Here is a 16827-nt window from a genome sequence, read left to right as displayed (position 1 = left end):
AATGCAGGATTGGTTATGACACAGAAAATGTATGCAATCATGCATGCACAGAAACAAACAGCCAAATGCATGTTTTGATGACAGAAGCACTGCTGTAAATATCGATATACCTTAAAGTGGGTAATTTTAGTTGTGGGGACATTTCAGAGATTTAGTAGTCTCAGAATGGGATTACAGAAATTAAAGATGATGATTAACAGTTGTAAAAGAAATGCAGAAGTGAAAAAAAAACCTTAGATTCTTCTTCTTTTATTGTCCTATTAAAATTTACTGGTCATTGCTTTGACATACAATACACAAAAATATTCAGTTCCAACATGATATTACATTCTTTCTCCCATAAAAAGTACATAGTTTCTACTTACTTTCCCACAAATTCATAATGAAATTCATAATGAAATGTATCACAACAAGGAGTGTCAATAAGAAGGTATTTTTTCAAATGCAACTTATATTACTTCAAAAACAACATGATGATGTCATCACAATGCAACACTCTTTATATGACTACATCAATTTTTTCTTGCAATGAGTTATATATAGCTTAAAATAAACATACTTGTTCCTATAAATTTTATTGGTAAAAATGCATAAGTTTTGTCAGTCCAAGAATATCATAATGTCTCAATTTAACACATGACATGTTTTAAAAACAAAATCAGACTGATTCTATTGAAATAACAAGTTTTAAATGGTTTGTAACATCTTGCCATGAGTGGAATTATTGTGACATATCTTTCTTATGATGCAAAATCAAACTGCAAACAACAACGATCCTGATCTACAGTAACATAATGCACCTGTAGATAAGTGTCTATCTTGTTTGTTCTACTGATTACTTCTCACAAACTGCACAGACCCAGATTTGCCGATGCATTATGTGATGGCAAATCTGGGTGTATGCAGTTTCCAGTTGGACTCGTCTTATAAGCAAATACCATATATACACACTTGTAAGTTGAGAATAGCTGCAAACAGCACAGACCCATATCTGCCTTCACAGAATGTGCCAGCAGATCTTAGTCTGTTCATTTTGCTTTGAGTTGGAAACAGCAGATAAAGATCATTAAAAGCATTGTGACAGACGTAGCCTTAGTGAAAGAAAGGTACAGAAGCTTAGGTGCGAACAAGTGACGAACAAACCCCAAGTCAAAATTTAATATCACCAATACTTCAAAATAAACCAGTTGTCATTGTGGAGATAATATCCTTCATGACAGGTGCAATCTTAAGAGTGCAAAGTGCTATAAACATCTGTGAATAGGCCACATAGCTCACAAATGTCCTAAGCAGGATAAAACAACATATGTTCAACAGGAGGAACTGGATCCAGAGAAAATGAAAAACTGGGAATTTATTCCATAAACATGAACATAACAGATAAAATGAAAGAAAAATATTGAGCAGCAATGAACACTGGGGGAAAGACATCTATATCATAGATGATACAGGTAGTGCCTGTACCGTTGTCAGTAAATACCCTTTGTAAGAACCAACCATCTCACTGAGAGTGTAATCAGGAGACTGTATTAAGTTTTGGGAAGAAATTTATGTTCTGGTGAATATGGGAAGTAGTCAGTTGCAGAAATGAAACTGGTTGAAGCTGAAGGAGACAAACCAAGTTTGCTGGGGAGAGATCGGTTGGAAGACATCAAACTCAACTGGAGACATATATCAAGTTCAAATTAATGAATGTGACACTTCAAAACCTTAGTGTGCACATCTATTTGAAAGGAATGAAAATGCAATCAAAGGCTTCAAGGCAAAAATAGTACTGAATTTTGCAAAGCTAGGCTGATTCCATATAAATTAAAGGAGAAAGTATCAGATGTGTTAAATAAGTGGGAGTAAACAGGGGTGATTGAAAACGTGGAATGCAAGGATTGGACAATTCCTATAGTGGTCATCCCTGAAGGAGACAAATCACTGAGACTCTGTGGGGCCTACAGGACTACAAACAATCAATAAATCGTGTAGTAAGTCTTGAACAATATCCTTTGCCAAATACAGATGACATATTTACGACGTTAGCAATAGGAAATAAATGACAAAAATTAGACTTGTCACAAGCCTACACAGCTAGAACTAGGTGACAGTTCCAAGTGGTATCTATAGTCAAAGTCACATGGGTCATGTATGCTAACAAACATTTTTTCTAAAAGAAAATGCATTTTAGTAGTAGTACCTTTAAATACCCATAGAAGCATTTTATAGTAACACTGGTAGCATTGGGACAGTTTGGATTTTACTATGTGTCTCCTTGAATTATTAAATGTACTCCAATAAATGCATAAATTAAACTTGTCGATGATCTACCCTCAACATTACTCTTTAGCAGCACAAGTGCATCAATATCCATCCACTTTCTGCAAACTGTACATGTCCTGTCTCAAGGGTCTATCAACTTGCTTTGTCTAATTCACTCATAAGTTCCTGAAAGCTCATCACAAACCATGCTGACTTTTCTTTCACAGAACTTCTTATGATATTCCCTCCAAACCCAATAAATGCATCCTGAAACATTGAATAAATGTATTTGAAACAGATTTCAAATAAATTAAAAATAAATTAACCTACCGGTAGTTATAATAACCTTAATTTATCCATACATACTTTCTGTTGGAGAAAAATAATGTGATCTCAATAAATGTAAAAGGAACTGTTTGGTTATACAAAAATATATATTCCACAAAGATGGGTTGACACTCATAATCTTCTATTCAAATAAATTTAGCATAGTAATGCTTGGTTTTAAAGAATATATCACACAAAGACATGCAGACACTTTGCCTAAATGATAAGAGAAACTTCTGATTTGAAAATTACTAATTTGTTACAAAGCTCTAATATACAAAAACTTTCCTCAATGATATTCTAGGCTTGTTTATTTGGCAAATAATTTTATATGATACTGCATGTGTGAGTGTGTATGTTTAGGAATTTTAATGTACTTTAACAATTTTTCAGTCATATCGCTACGATGTCTGTAGTGTCACAGTTTAAAGTGATGTCTACCAATGGGGCATGGTGCTGCAGACGCGTAGCATTATGTCCCATCCTGTCAAATTATTTTGACACTAGGCTGACCAGTCCTAACACTAACCTCTCAATGCTGAATGCCAAGCGAGGCAGCTGCTAGTACCATTTTTAAAAGTCTTTGGTATGATTTGGCCGAGGTTCAAACCTGCAACCTCCCCCATCTGTGGCAGATGCTCTATGTACTAGGCCACTCAAGTGGTCATATCATACTGCAAATGCTGTTTTTTATAACAACATTCATAAAATGAATCTGTGTCATGACTGTTTTTACGTGATGCTTTCTCTGGCAAAACTTTGTGTCAAATAAACAAGATTATATACTTTACTTTATGCTATGCCATGAATTACTGGATTTGAAAAGTGAAATAAATGATAATTCATTGGAATGAAATATGATAATTATTTTCACTGCCACATCTGTAACATTACAACTAAGAACAGAATTTTAATTCCATCAATCTTGCTACCACACCACCTGAAATTGATTACTATGCCTCTGTTATTTAAAACTGGCAAATAGTAAAGCCTTGGAAAAAAAATGAAATGATCTTTTTTTAACTACAAAATAATCCTCAAGGCTTGATTTGCATATATATGAATAAAAATGACATACAGCAGGTGGACAGGCTTCCATATCTGTAGCCCCATCCCCAACAAAAACCAGCTTCTTGTATCCAAACTTTTCTTTCAACAGTTTAACAACCAGCCCTTTCCCACCAGAATCTGATGTAGGCTGATTTTCATCAAATCCTGCAAATTCACCTGTTGAAAGAATAAATGTACATTTTATTTTTGATTTTCATTCATTTTATTGTGCGGGAAATGTGGTTAAGTAATAATTCAAGGTAAAACACTTTGTTCTTGGTAACTGCTGAATACCGAGAGCATCTCTTACTTTCATGATCAGTGAGATTTAAAAAAAGCCACACTGGCAGCCATACTGGATTAAAGACAGTACCATTTTCATTTAGGGCAAACCAGATGTCAATAGAAGACTTTTGGTAAAAGCTCCATGTGGAAATGACCAACTGTTCATTGTGGCAGCCATATGAGATCAGATTGACACAATTTTCATTCATTAGATATCACAATCTGTAGTGAAAATCCCAGGTCAATATGGATCTCCAATTAGGAGTAGTATAAACAAGATTTTAAGATGGCTGCTATGATAGGTTGTAGACCTAAAAATGACCCAAGCCTAAAACATTGGTTGTAAACTGACCCAAACACTTACTCTTTCTCTCTCTCTCATTTGTGTGTGATTCTGCAGGATCCAGTTTTCATTCTCATAACATTCAAACCTTTGAGGACAACCAAACATGATCCGTTTCTCAATATTCATGTCAATGACCAATGTGTTGTGTTGTCTGACGAAAGCAATAACACTATGGATGCATGCACTACTTATAGGAGTTTGTGGATATATTTTTCCTTCAATAAAATGCTAATGTTAACCAAAAAAGTGAATAAATGATAACAATACAAGGTTAGTTTCTTTCATTTTAGTATCATATAAGCATTTTCTTTATCTATTTTATTGTAACATGCGGTGTGGTCGGTTGTGGCAGGGGATGTAAACTGAACACAATTTATTTCAATTCCTAAGTCTTGGGACACGTAATGTAGGTTTAAACACGGAAAAAAATAATAATTGTTTCATGTACCAGCATATGCAGTAAATACAGTAACCAATAGCGTGGTGTATTGTACATCAGTTGAAAATAGTGGGGGCAATTGACCTAAAAAAGATACTTTGTAAGTTTAACATCGAAAGTATGACTATGTACAAAAGGGAAGCCATTACAGGTGTATTTGAGTGACAGGTATTTTTGTAAACATAAAGCGGCACTAGAAAATTGCTTATTTTTCAGTCCCATTGAAGTTGTGTACTCCCCTTGTCTTGATCACTTATGAATACTGCTCAAATTTTAACAACTTAATTTTGATTGGATGCGGTGGCTTGCTGCCACATCTAATGAGATATACAGACCTGAAGCACAGAAATATCTGCTCCATCTTATTAGATGAAACACAGGCACTGTGTTCACTTAAGACCGAATGGATATCATTAGAAATATTTTGGTTTTAAAAAAAAACCCCATAAAAATATGACTTCCTGTTTAGAAGTTGTGATAAGATTTTTAAGATGTCTGCTGTGGTAAACATGCTGGACATCAGACTGGCACCATTTTTATTTACAACCAACAAGACATGATATGAAATCTTTTGCATCAAGTTGATATAACCATCCATTGTAAAGTAGCTGTAACAAGATCTCCAAGATGACTACTGTGGTGGCCATATTGGGTACCAGATCAGCAACATTTTCATTTATAATCCAACTAGCCATCATAAGAAGTATTTTAGTGACAATGCCATGCTAACATAACCATCCATTAAGGAATAAAAGCAATAACAAATTTTTCAAATTAGCGGCTGTGTTGGCTATGTATGGTTGGATGTCAGATTTGCACCGTACTCATTTAGGACAAGGTAGACAAGATGGCTGCCATTATAGCTATATTAGATCTCAGATTAGCACCATTGTTTTCATACCAGGACCAGGGATACATCACAAGAAGTCTTCTGGTGAAAACCCATAGTAATATGACCATCTATTCAGGAGCAGTGACAACAAGATTCTCAAAATATATTGTCCCATCTTTTAATATTAGTTTTAATTTTACCTTCTTATAAAGGACAGATGTCCAACTAATATAAATTTATATTTTCCCTTGAGTCACCATTATAAGTTTTACTATATATTGATACAAAAAGTGCCAACACTTCTGAAAAATATTACCCAAGGATAAAAATTTACATGAATTAAGTATGGAACAAAAGACAGATTTAATGCACATAATTACCAGTAACAAAATCAAGGCCTTAAGTACCTTTGTAATCAAACTTCAGTTTGTTGGCAAATATATTTTGCGCAGGAATGTTGAGTTCTTTAGCTGCAGGCTCTATAATACTGTGGAAACCTCCTGACACCAAGTAGACTTCGGTTCCTCGACTCTGCAGTCTGGCTACCAATTCTCTGTGCATGAAAATTACACAAAAATAATAATCTCACTGGGGTTTTTTTAAACTTTACTTTTATTATTCCCTGTACATGTGTAGCTACGAGTCCCAGTTTACCTTTGCTACACAATTATTTATAATATCACTTATTGTAATAGCTATTGACTTAGCCTGCAAACAATATTTGTCTTATTTGCTATTAACGATAAATACACAGCACTCCCACACTACAAGGCCCTTTATTATAACACGACTTCTGTTATATGGACATTGTGGTCATGGATCCTATTTCATTAAATGGAAGTACAATTATATGTATCTTGTACTTCATTATAAGGCAATCTTGCAGTAGTAGTAACTTAAATATTTAATGTATAAATGCCTACATTCCCTGTGTGTCTCTGCTGCCAAACAAGAGGTCGCAATTGTTAAACTTGCAGCAGCATTTTATACCTTTAATTTTTTTGCTCAAACTGTCTTTAAAACTCACTGATCTTGATTTTTTTATTTATTAAAATACTTTTTATTCTTATCTTGAAAATGTAACTGTTCCATCCTAAGATGGACAACAGTACTTAGGCATTAGATGAAAGAAATAACTAACATTTGTGTCTTTAAAACACATATGCCTCCAACTGCAGACCAAAATGTCCATGTCCCTAAATATTCAAAAGTGTAAGACAAATTTTAAATATTGCTACAATTGCATGAAAATGTAATCAGGTCATCTACACATGCTTACAAATACAAAAACTTTCATTTCAAATACTGGCATCTACTTAAAGTTATTTTTGTTTAACCATACTAAGAAGGTATTAGTCAACCCTAGTAATGTTAAATTCAAATGTGGATGTTAAAAAATGGAGATCTTTTTACAGAAGTATGACAACCGTATTTCAAGGAATTTTTAATTCACAAAAATATAATTATCAGTTTCAGTGTACGAAAAATTATAAGTAAAATAAATAATTATCATTTTGTGGTTGTTGTTGTTCTAGGGTTTAATGCCATTTTTCAGCACAAGATAGGCTATACATGGCGGCCAGTATAACTGGTGGAGGAAGAACCCTGGAAAACCCAGGGAAGAACCACTGACCCACAAGAACCTACTGGCAGGCTTTCCCACATGCCCATGCTAGCCAAGAGTTGGACTTGAACCCACACAGACAGAGATGAGATAGCAGTGATCTGGAACGGTGAGCGCTTTAGACCACTCGGCCACTCGGGGTCCTGTCATTTTGTGGTACTGACCATGTATGAAAAATAAAGGATTTTACCCAAACAAGTTCAACGGAACACATGCTACTCAACAACCTAATTGTACAAACATTCAAAATAAACGTATATTTTCTGTCTCATTCTGCTCTCAAATCCAGAATCTAATTAGAATGAAAATAAAAGTACTCAAAAAAGATTGAGAGAGATGAAACAAAATTTTGTTAATGTACAAGACCATATTTATTCCAGGCAGTTTTTATTTGAGCTTTGCAAAGAGAAAAAAGACTCTACATGTATTTTCAGTTACATGATGATTGTGATAACCCTTATGTATTACGACACTACTATATTCCATTATCAATTAACACCTCTAAATCAACAATTCATTCTTGTTTTAACTACAATATGCATCATCACAACAATCACATGGCTATGCAGTGTTTATTACATGCTAATTAAATATGCTTAGCGCTTTGGTTATTCCAGCTGAAACCTCGTACAGGACAAAATTCAACACATGAGGTCAAATCAGCGAGCCTGCCAGTAGTAAAATGAGGCTTTCTTTAGGGAAATGAAAATTTGTCAATGTGCTATTGGAGCCATTGTCCATATAGTAGATGTTGTAAGGACACACAAACATGGATTACTTGTTTTTCAAACTTGCCAATAAAGAAAACAATAGAGGGGTATATCACAGAATAGATTTGCAATAAAATGTTAATTATATCTTAGTCTCGATTTAACATTACTACTTTCAAATTTACGAAAGAAAATGACAAGGTTTTTTATATTTTATTTTTGTATGACCATAATGAAACAATAAGACTAGTTGACCATCATAGTATTATAAGATTTCTGTCACTATCTACAGTAATTGGTTTTTGTGTGTCTTTCTAACAAGTTTATGGGGACTGATGGATATGACTAAATCAAGATGCCCTCGCTGCAAGCATGGGGAGGGGCATTAAGAGTATGAAAAGGACAGAGAAATAAAATTCTGACTGTACATTAATTCCATACAACTACTTTTCAAAACTGTGGAGGATATGTGTCTGTGTGTCATGGATGACTGTAAACATATACACCTGTCTGTCAAAATGTATGACAGAACTACTTTGTAATCTACAATGCTTGCAATTAATGAAAAGATCTATTTATCTAACCAATGACAGATTAACAATTTTTCAGTCATATCGCTATGGTGTCTGCAGTGGGACAGTTTGTAGTGATGTCTAGTATTGGGGCATCATATTGCAGACATGTAGCATGATGTCCCACCCAGTCACATTATCCTGTCACCAGGCCAACCAGTCCCAGCACTAACCTCTTAATGCTGAGTGCCAAGCAAGGCAGCTGCTTGTACCATTATTATGTGTTTGGTATGACTCAGCTGGGGATTTGAACCCGTGACCTTCCGCATACAAGGCGGACACTCTAACCACTAAGCCACTGGAGCAGTTATGAGATTAGGTGCCAACTCCATTATTTTGGTACTTCTGTTGCAAATACATGACAAAAACACATGATGAATGTGTTTTTAAAGCTAAAGTGGGCTGGACTTGCAAGGTAGTTTGACATACTCCTAAAGTATTATGATCCAATTATGTATTTAAAGAAATTCAAACAAGGACTACTGCAACTTTGTGAACAGAATGATACAAAAATCTGTGTATATTTTATTATACATAATTTTGATTTAATATATGTAGGATAAAAACCAAGTGCATTGCTGCCAACCTTCCGGGCTCACAGTTAGTGAAAATAGGGATAAAAAGTCCTGAATCTGGACCTGAATTAGTGAAAAGTTCCCTGACAATAACTCCATCCACTCTGACCGTCAATACTACACTATATCAAGATCGCAATATAAAACTAAAACACTACATATATGCAGAAATATTTATTTATCATGACATAATACTGTGGCAGACTTGAACGTCCTCAACTGCTTGATTGTAAATTTGTTTTCTAAACAGTTCAGACTTCTTGCCTGCTGGTTGATCTTGGTGACTAAAATTGCTGACAAATTTTCTGCAGCTAAGGAGGCCATATAGTCGGTCTTATTTTTCCTCACTAGAGAAAATACTCTTTTGCTGTCACTGTTGCTGTGAGGAATGCACAGGAGCTGCAGCACTTCTGGTTCTTCCAATGGAAAATTTGGAAGCGATTTTTGAGTCAGGGAACATTTGTCGGAACAAATGTTTCGCAACGGTCTCCAGCTGATAAAGGTAGAGTGTGTTCGACAAGAAAACTCAGTAGCTTGCACGTCTTCCGCCGATGGCTTAAAATATTCCAGAGCTGAAATCTGCTAATTCTTAATTTTCCCAACTTCCACGTAATTTTTGCAACCGATGTGCTTCCTCACATCATCTCTGCGATGGCACATCAAGTGCAAAAAGCATGATGAATATCAATGTTTAATGGCAGAATGCACTGCCAATTTGTGATGTATTCCAAATTAAACTTCACTTTTTGAGCAATACATTTCTTTTTCCATAGTGGTGAAGACATTTTCAAGATCTTACATGCGATGGTGAACAGTAACTCAAATCAGTGTTGGTGACGTATGCGCAGAGCGAAATTCCGGTTATGCCCCAGTTTCTCTCAAAAGAATTTGTAAAACTACTCTTATACATATAGATTAAAATAGGCTAAAATGCTTGCTACCGAGCCAACTGTACTAATCAGCTGTAGATCTACTAATATCACGACCAGCAGTACCGGACCGTTTCTACAACTGCGAATATAATGACTAGCGCTTAACGGGAAATCTATTATTTTATTAAAGATTTAAAATAATTGAGAACTGGAGAATTCATGAATTTTTGGCTTGCGGTGTGAATCCGTGAATCACTGAAAGTCTCGTGAAATTCACACCAAATTCGTGAGGGTTGGCAGCTATGCAAGTGTCATCTAAAGTAAAGTGACATGAACATGGTATGACCAAAATAATGTAATATGAAACCAATATTTTTTATTTATTTCCATTTACAAGTACTAACTTTATTCCTGACGTGAAACACACATCATGGTGCTTAATGAACTCTGTAATCTTTTGATGTGATGGGTTGACAATCTTCAGTCTTGCTGTCAAGGCCTCCCTGAAGGAAACATTTCCCCCCATGGCTCTTTTGGTCCTGAAAAAAAAAAAAAAATATTGGAAAGCAAGAAAAAAAGTTTTGCAGCAACTTTTGTGTACTTCTATTGATTGATTTCTCACTTAAATAATGATATACAGATGTGACCTAAGCGGCCTGACTCTGCTCACCATGAATTTCATTGTCCAATTAGCCAATCAGCACAGCAAACTCTGCCTACCCACAAGTCCATGTTCTGTGGGTTCTGAGGAAGGACAGTTAGTAATGACAGGTGCAGGCATGCAGACCAGTACAATCTGAATAACTTGTTGTACTTGGGGGGGGGGGGGGGGCAGATGATCTGCTGTGCCAACAAACAAAAAATATTTGTTAAGTTAACCCCCATGAAGAGATTTATTTTTGTGGATATTAGTTTGAATGGGGATTTATCTGGCATAAAGAACTGATTGTACCAGAGATTATGCATGTGGAAAGGGATATTACTGTTTCCACATAAACATCAAACCTTCCACCTTTAGTGGAATTAAAATCAGGATGCCAATTGGCAAAAGTCAGAATCTGAGAAAAAAAATTAGCATCAGTGTTTGCAACCATATATTTACAAAACTTTACAAAGAAATTGAAATTTCTGCTGTCTTATGCTATTTACTTACGTAAGAAATGTATGTTAGTCATATAAAAAATCAATCATTTTCCATATTTATCTTTTATGCTGGAATTTAGTATGAATTCAATTAACACACTAAACATCAACATAATTGAAAAAAATAGAAAAATGATAGATTGTCATAGTATGACTGTAGTGTATTCTTCATGTAATTTCTGTATCATTTTTATTCTCTTTGCATAGCCATCATGAACAATAAGGTATTTGTTAAAAAGTTTTTGCCATTTTTTAAAATATGGATTTTTAGCAAACAAATCAGGAAATTGGGATAAGTGCAAGTCTGAAACATCACTGTTTATATGGTTTAACTTTTGTTTGTAAAAAACCATGAAATTCACAAAACTGATAAACCTAGAAAAAATTATTAACTCATAGTCTAGTATATCAATTTTTTTTTTTTTTGTGCACAGTAACACTTGTGAAAATTATTTAAGTTATTACTACCTGAACTTCTAAAATAGGGCTTTCCTTATCAGCCAGGAGCTGGGTGATTTACCTGTCTACTTTTTACTTTACAACTGGCTAATTTAAAAAAACAAAACAAGCTATGTCCCTGTTGGAAAAGGTTCCCCAAACCCCTCACCTACTTTGGCATCTGGGGGCCCCAAGTGGCCGAGTGGTCTAAAGCGCTCTCCGTTACGGATCACTGCCATCTCACCTCTTGTCTGCGTGGGTTTGAGTCTAGGATTCGGCAAATGTGGGTATGTGAGAAAGCTTGCCAGTAGCTTATTGTGGGTTGTGAATCTTCCCAGGCTTTTCTCTGGTTCTTCCTCCACCATCAATACTGGCCGCCATGCATAGCCTATTGTGTGCTGAAAAATGGCGTCAAACCACACAACAACAACTTTGGCATCTCACCCTCCAACCTTTACACACACACACACACACACACACACACACACACACACATATATATATATATATATATATATATATATATATATACACACACTCAGTGACAATGTCAATCATCTTGGTGATAGAGCAACAGACCTTAATGTTCCCACAAGTTTTTAACATTACGACTATACCCAGACAGCAATAGTACTAACAATAGTAATAGCAGTCCACTGGGAACCCTGAATGATAAGTCATTTATTGGCAGGCTGGTGACAGAACCAGTCAGCAATAGTACTGGTCAGCAGCCCACAGGGATTACTGAGTGATATGTAATTTATTGGTAGCGCTAATACTGGTTATTAGTCCACTGTGATTACTGTTTGCTAAGTCATTTATTGGCAAGCTAGTCACAGACCAGTGCAAATTTCTTTCTTTCACTATACTTTAAATTACATGCTCCAGAATTTAATGTCAGGTACAGATGCAAAAGGATAGGCCATGCAAGTAACTGGTTTTATAAATAAGAAACATATTGTCAATGCTGGAAAAGAAGTTAATTTCTGTATGTCAAAAGAGTGTTCTAAAATTGGTTACCAAGACAAACTATCAGAATTAAAGCTTAGAAACAATTGTGCAGACTTTAATCAAAATCTATTAATTCTAAACAAAAATGAAATTAACTTGTATCTTAAATTGTCATCACTTAATGAAAATACACATTGCCAGTGAACACAAGAACAAGACCAGAGCAAGAACATTGATTTTATATTGTCATTTACAATCCAAGTAAACGTACATTGTTTCCACGTGCATTGTGTATTCCACCATGATTCCTTACTGATACATGCAAGCAGGTGCATGCCTGACATTGCTGGTCTTTAGCAGTTGTTCTGTATTGTTGCATTGTATTTTTCAAACCAATTGATGTAATAGCTTACACAAATTTAATTTTTCCACTTTTCTGACATTAAGAAACTCTCCATAGGAGGTCAAATAAGAAACCTTATCATAATGGGAAGGTTCTTCACCATTCTCGAACCTCCTGTCCAACTCCACAAAATTCTGCCAGCTCGTCAAGACCTTCATCTTCCATGACTGTAGAATCTACATCAAAGCATACAGCATCTGCTGAACGCCAGATTGACTGTACTTCTTCTTGAGAAGCTATTACTGACATTTTCTTAATCTGACGTACCTGAAATGTAAACAAATAATATTTATTGATCCATTTGTTTTTATTTACTCATTTATTCACAAATAATAAAATAACTAGTTAATAAACTATCTTCTGTTATTCATATCAAACAGAATATCTACGAGTCATAGGAGTTATTTACACGTCTGATACTTCCAATGCATACATTATCAGTAAAGACTTTACTTCAAAGGAAATAGTGATGCCAAATCTTTAAATTTTGCTAGGTTTTGTCAGAAATAGTGATAAATGATAAATATAAGCCAAACATCATACATTTTTACAACTTTTTTCACCGTGAGTAAAAGAAAAAAGGCCAATTTTCACTGCACAACCAACTTTATTGTTGCATTCTTGTTTTTTTTATCCATTTATGATTAAAAAATTCATGTCCCTGTTTTTTGACAGCCACTAAAATAATCTTAGCATTTGCCATAAATAATCACAAGGCTTACAAATGTATACATTTTACAATCTTGCTATGTTTTTGGCTGATACTTGAAAATATATTTTTCAGTTTAAATCAAGCACACAGATTTTGTGTCATTGGTCACAGTCTACCTGTGAATAATACATGTACAACGTAATACACGGAAGTAAACAATTATTTATAGTAAACAGCAACACAAGTCTCTCATTCATGCTCCTAAAATATAAAGTGACCTCGGTCTCATGTTGTTGTGTGTGTGTGTGTGTGTGATTTGGATTTTTAACGTGGCTTTAACAATTTTTCAGTCATATCGCTACGATGTCTGCAGTGTGGCAGTTTTTAGTGATGTCTAGCACTGGGGCATCATTACCATTTTTGTGAGTCTTTGGTATGACTCGGCTAGGGATCCAACCCACGACCTCCCGCATCCGAGGCGGACGCTCTAACCACTAGGCCACCGGAGCGGTAGCATATCGTTTCTTTATATATAAACGATGCATGTACGATTGACTGAATTCAGTTTATATATGTATTATTTAAAGATGAATTTTAAATCAACAATATATAGTACATGTATTATTTAAAATGAGGAATGGACATGTTTTTTTTTTTTTTTTTTTTTCCGGGGGACACTAAGATTGTTTACGTTTTGTAAAGAAAAAAATATTCCCATCCCCAAAAGTTGGAGAAAAAAAATTACTGCTCTAATTTGCATAAGTAAATACATTTAAAATATTAGGCTAAGAAAAAATATATTGAGGCAAAAGAAATAAAAGTCTGGTTTTAAAATAAATCCCAAGCGTCCACGCCAGCCCCTTGACCAGCTGGTAAGGTAAGCACACCTTAAATGACCATAAGCATCGTATAAACTGAATTCATTCAATTATTATGTTATCATAGGCTTTTGAAGTTAACAGTTTGATTAGAATAATTACCGCTTTGCATTTAAACTGTATATGGCTGATAAAGTTTCTACCACAACCTGTCAGTTTTCTCACCAACATGTGGAAACCGGTGGTAAATTACTTTTCACGCACTCTATTAGTTTCCAGTGAACCGGTGCGGAAATATTTGGTCACGATGTTGTTCCACAGACATTTGAAATTATATCACTGTTGTAAGGAAATGTCAGAATACTAGAGGGGTGAGAATTTCTATATTGGATTTTCTTACTATAGTGATAGAATTTACGTTATTATACTAGGACCGGTGCAACAGGATTTTGCGTCCTAGACGAACCTTCCACCTTGCACCACCTCTATCCCCTCGGGGCATCGCTTATGGACTCAGGGTACTAATTCCACTCCAATGGTAAACATATGGAAACACTGTCATATTCAAAATTCAATAACTTAAAATTTATGGGTGCTGATAATGACACCTATAATTTTTCGTGCACATCTAACCTTGGTGCAAGCTTATGTGTGGAGAACACCATATGACCCGCGGCAATTTGTTTACATACATGTGCATGAAACACGTGTTATTGATTCTGCACCAAATGAATCAGGTGCTACTTTCAGTATTGAGTACTCCTGAGTCAAGCCTGTAAAAATGCTAAAATTGCATCAGTAGAAATTTGTCAATATTTTTTTTACATTACATATAGGACAAGCTCTCAAAAGATATTTTTCCTAAAATTTTAATTTTCATTATTGACCAATTATGGACCACCAAACCTGTAAATGCTCTATCATTTCTTCCCATTTCTAGACTGGTTCACAGTTCTTCCATATAATTAGTACCGTGTGTCCTTATTACTATTACGACTATATGGTCTTAAAGCAAGTAATAGAAAAGAGTGAGAAGCAACAAGCTTTGTAAAATTCAACAGATAATTTATTTCCGTTGAATACAAAGTGAAAATATAATAAATAAAGGAACTTATGGTATTACGAATTAAATTTCAAATAATCATAGAATATACATACAAGTCAAAATGATTAACTTTCGGTACAAACTTTAGTAGAAATCCAAATTAAATCCAATGCTGGAAATGATGATGTGTCTGTGGTGGCCCCTATAGTGGTGATGTGCCAACAGTGTTTTGTTGGATCACAACAATCCAATCCAAAAATATATCCTTTGTTAGAAATTTCATCAAAAATTCAAGTCTCTATTTCCAGGAGTGTTATTTGTTAGCATTTTACATTTGCAGAGAAGAATCACTTGAATTAAATAATGTGAATAAATAAATTCCAGTCCAAATGAACTACTGGACACAACAATAATACAACTGATTCTGCTAAGATCTTACAGCACGAATAATTAATTAATAGAGAAACTAAATTATACATTCGTCTACCTGACCGCAGGTCACATATAGCATTTTCTGAAAGAAACACAAAAACTCCAAAAACCCATCCCCCAAAAATAAATAAATACATTTTTATATATATATATATAAACGATATAAACCCCAAAAGAAACACAAAAAGTTACCTAATGGAAAGTTTACAAGATGAAATCTTAGTTATGATTAGAAGTCTATTTTTAAAATAATAACATAAAATGTACTAGAAACAGATAGACCTGGCATTTCATGGGAAATTTCCGAAGTTCCTGACTCAGATTGAGAGAAACATGTTTACTACAAAATCTAAATCAATGATTCAGGTCAGGTAGAAAATGAACCTGACTTTGGACAAGGTCAAGTCCAAAATACAATTACCCATAGCATATATTAAAAAAAAATAAAAAATAAAAAAATAAAAACAACTGACTTCAAGGGGCTGTCATGTGGCTAGTTGCTTATGATAGTATGAGCATTCCAACGCAGCGGCTGGCCAAGGTTATCACAGGTGTCATATTATTCTTTCTAGCTTGATTTGGCCAGAAGATGAATGTAGAATAGATATAGGACGTATCACTTTGGTCCAAGTCAGTCATTGACAAAGTTCCCCGGTGGACTGCAGGCTCTGCACCTTGCTCATGATGACGCTGTTAAATGGCTGCGCACGCACTGCACACGATAATATGATATATACCTTGCAAGTCATGATGTAAATAGGGTTAGTTTTCTTTCCTGACATCATAACCTTGCATGTCATAGCGTAAATAGTATGGCTTGGTTTTCTTTCCTGACACATCCGAACCTTGCTTGTCAGGACGTAAATAGGGTTATTTTTCTTTCCTGACACATCATAACCTTGCATGTCAGGACGTAATTAGGGTTAGTTTTCTTTCCTGACCCATCATAACCTTGCATATCATGATGCAAATAGGGTTAGTTTTCTTTCCTGACACATCATAAACTTGCATGTCATGACGCAAATAGTATTGTAACTAATTAGTATTACGTCTTTTCACCACCTTC

General features: G+C 34.9%; 1 protein-coding gene across 3 annotated transcripts; it reads right to left on the bottom strand.

The window, feature by feature from the left end:
* Nucleotides 1-233: 233 nt before the first annotated feature.
* On the bottom strand, nucleotides 234-16493 carry LOC149792601 (phosphoserine phosphatase-like). Of its 3 annotated transcripts, none has more exons than XM_089971220.1 (6): nucleotides 16235-16493; nucleotides 12915-13081; nucleotides 10284-10418; nucleotides 5934-6079; nucleotides 3653-3801; nucleotides 234-2514 (listed from the first exon to the last, which is right to left on the bottom strand). In XM_089971220.1, the coding sequence occupies exons 2-6, from the start codon at nucleotides 13061-13063 to the stop codon at nucleotides 2401-2403; spliced, it is 693 nt and encodes a 230-aa protein (XP_089827346.1). In that variant the 5' UTR covers nucleotides 13064-13081; nucleotides 16235-16493; the 3' UTR covers nucleotides 234-2400. The 3 variants fall into 3 exon arrangements, with proteins under 3 accessions (XP_089827346.1, XP_089827347.1, XP_089827345.1); XM_089971221.1 differs by lacking the exon at nucleotides 16235-16493 and adding an exon at nucleotides 14918-14985; XM_089971219.1 differs by lacking the exon at nucleotides 16235-16493 and adding an exon at nucleotides 14447-14554.
* Between the last annotated feature and the right edge of the window lie 334 nt (nucleotides 16494-16827).

This window comes from Sinohyriopsis cumingii, chromosome 9 (assembly GCF_028554795.1).
Source record: "Sinohyriopsis cumingii isolate HCF-2022 chromosome 9, ASM2855479v2, whole genome shotgun sequence".
NCBI lineage: Eukaryota > Metazoa > Mollusca > Bivalvia > Unionida > Unionidae > Sinohyriopsis > Sinohyriopsis cumingii.
The sequence above is the reverse complement of the archived record's forward strand: the minus strand, read 5'-3'. Positions and strand labels throughout refer to the sequence as shown.

What these genes read in the sequence shown, in the direction of transcription:
- LOC149792601 (XM_089971219.1), bottom strand. Translation starts at nt 14,515, where the DNA reads ATGTTGGTGAGAAAACTGACAGGTTGTGGTAGAAACTTTATCAGCCAT. An exon ending in ACTGAAGTTTGATTACAAAG is followed by an intron (nt 3,802 to 5,933) that starts GTACTTAAGGCC and finishes TTCTTTCAACAG; the next exon opens with GTGAATTTGCAGGATTTGAT. An exon ending in TGGAAGCCTGTCCACCTGCT is followed by an intron (nt 2,515 to 3,652) that starts GTATGTCATTTT and finishes TCAATGTTTCAG; the next exon opens with GATGCATTTATTGGGTTTGG.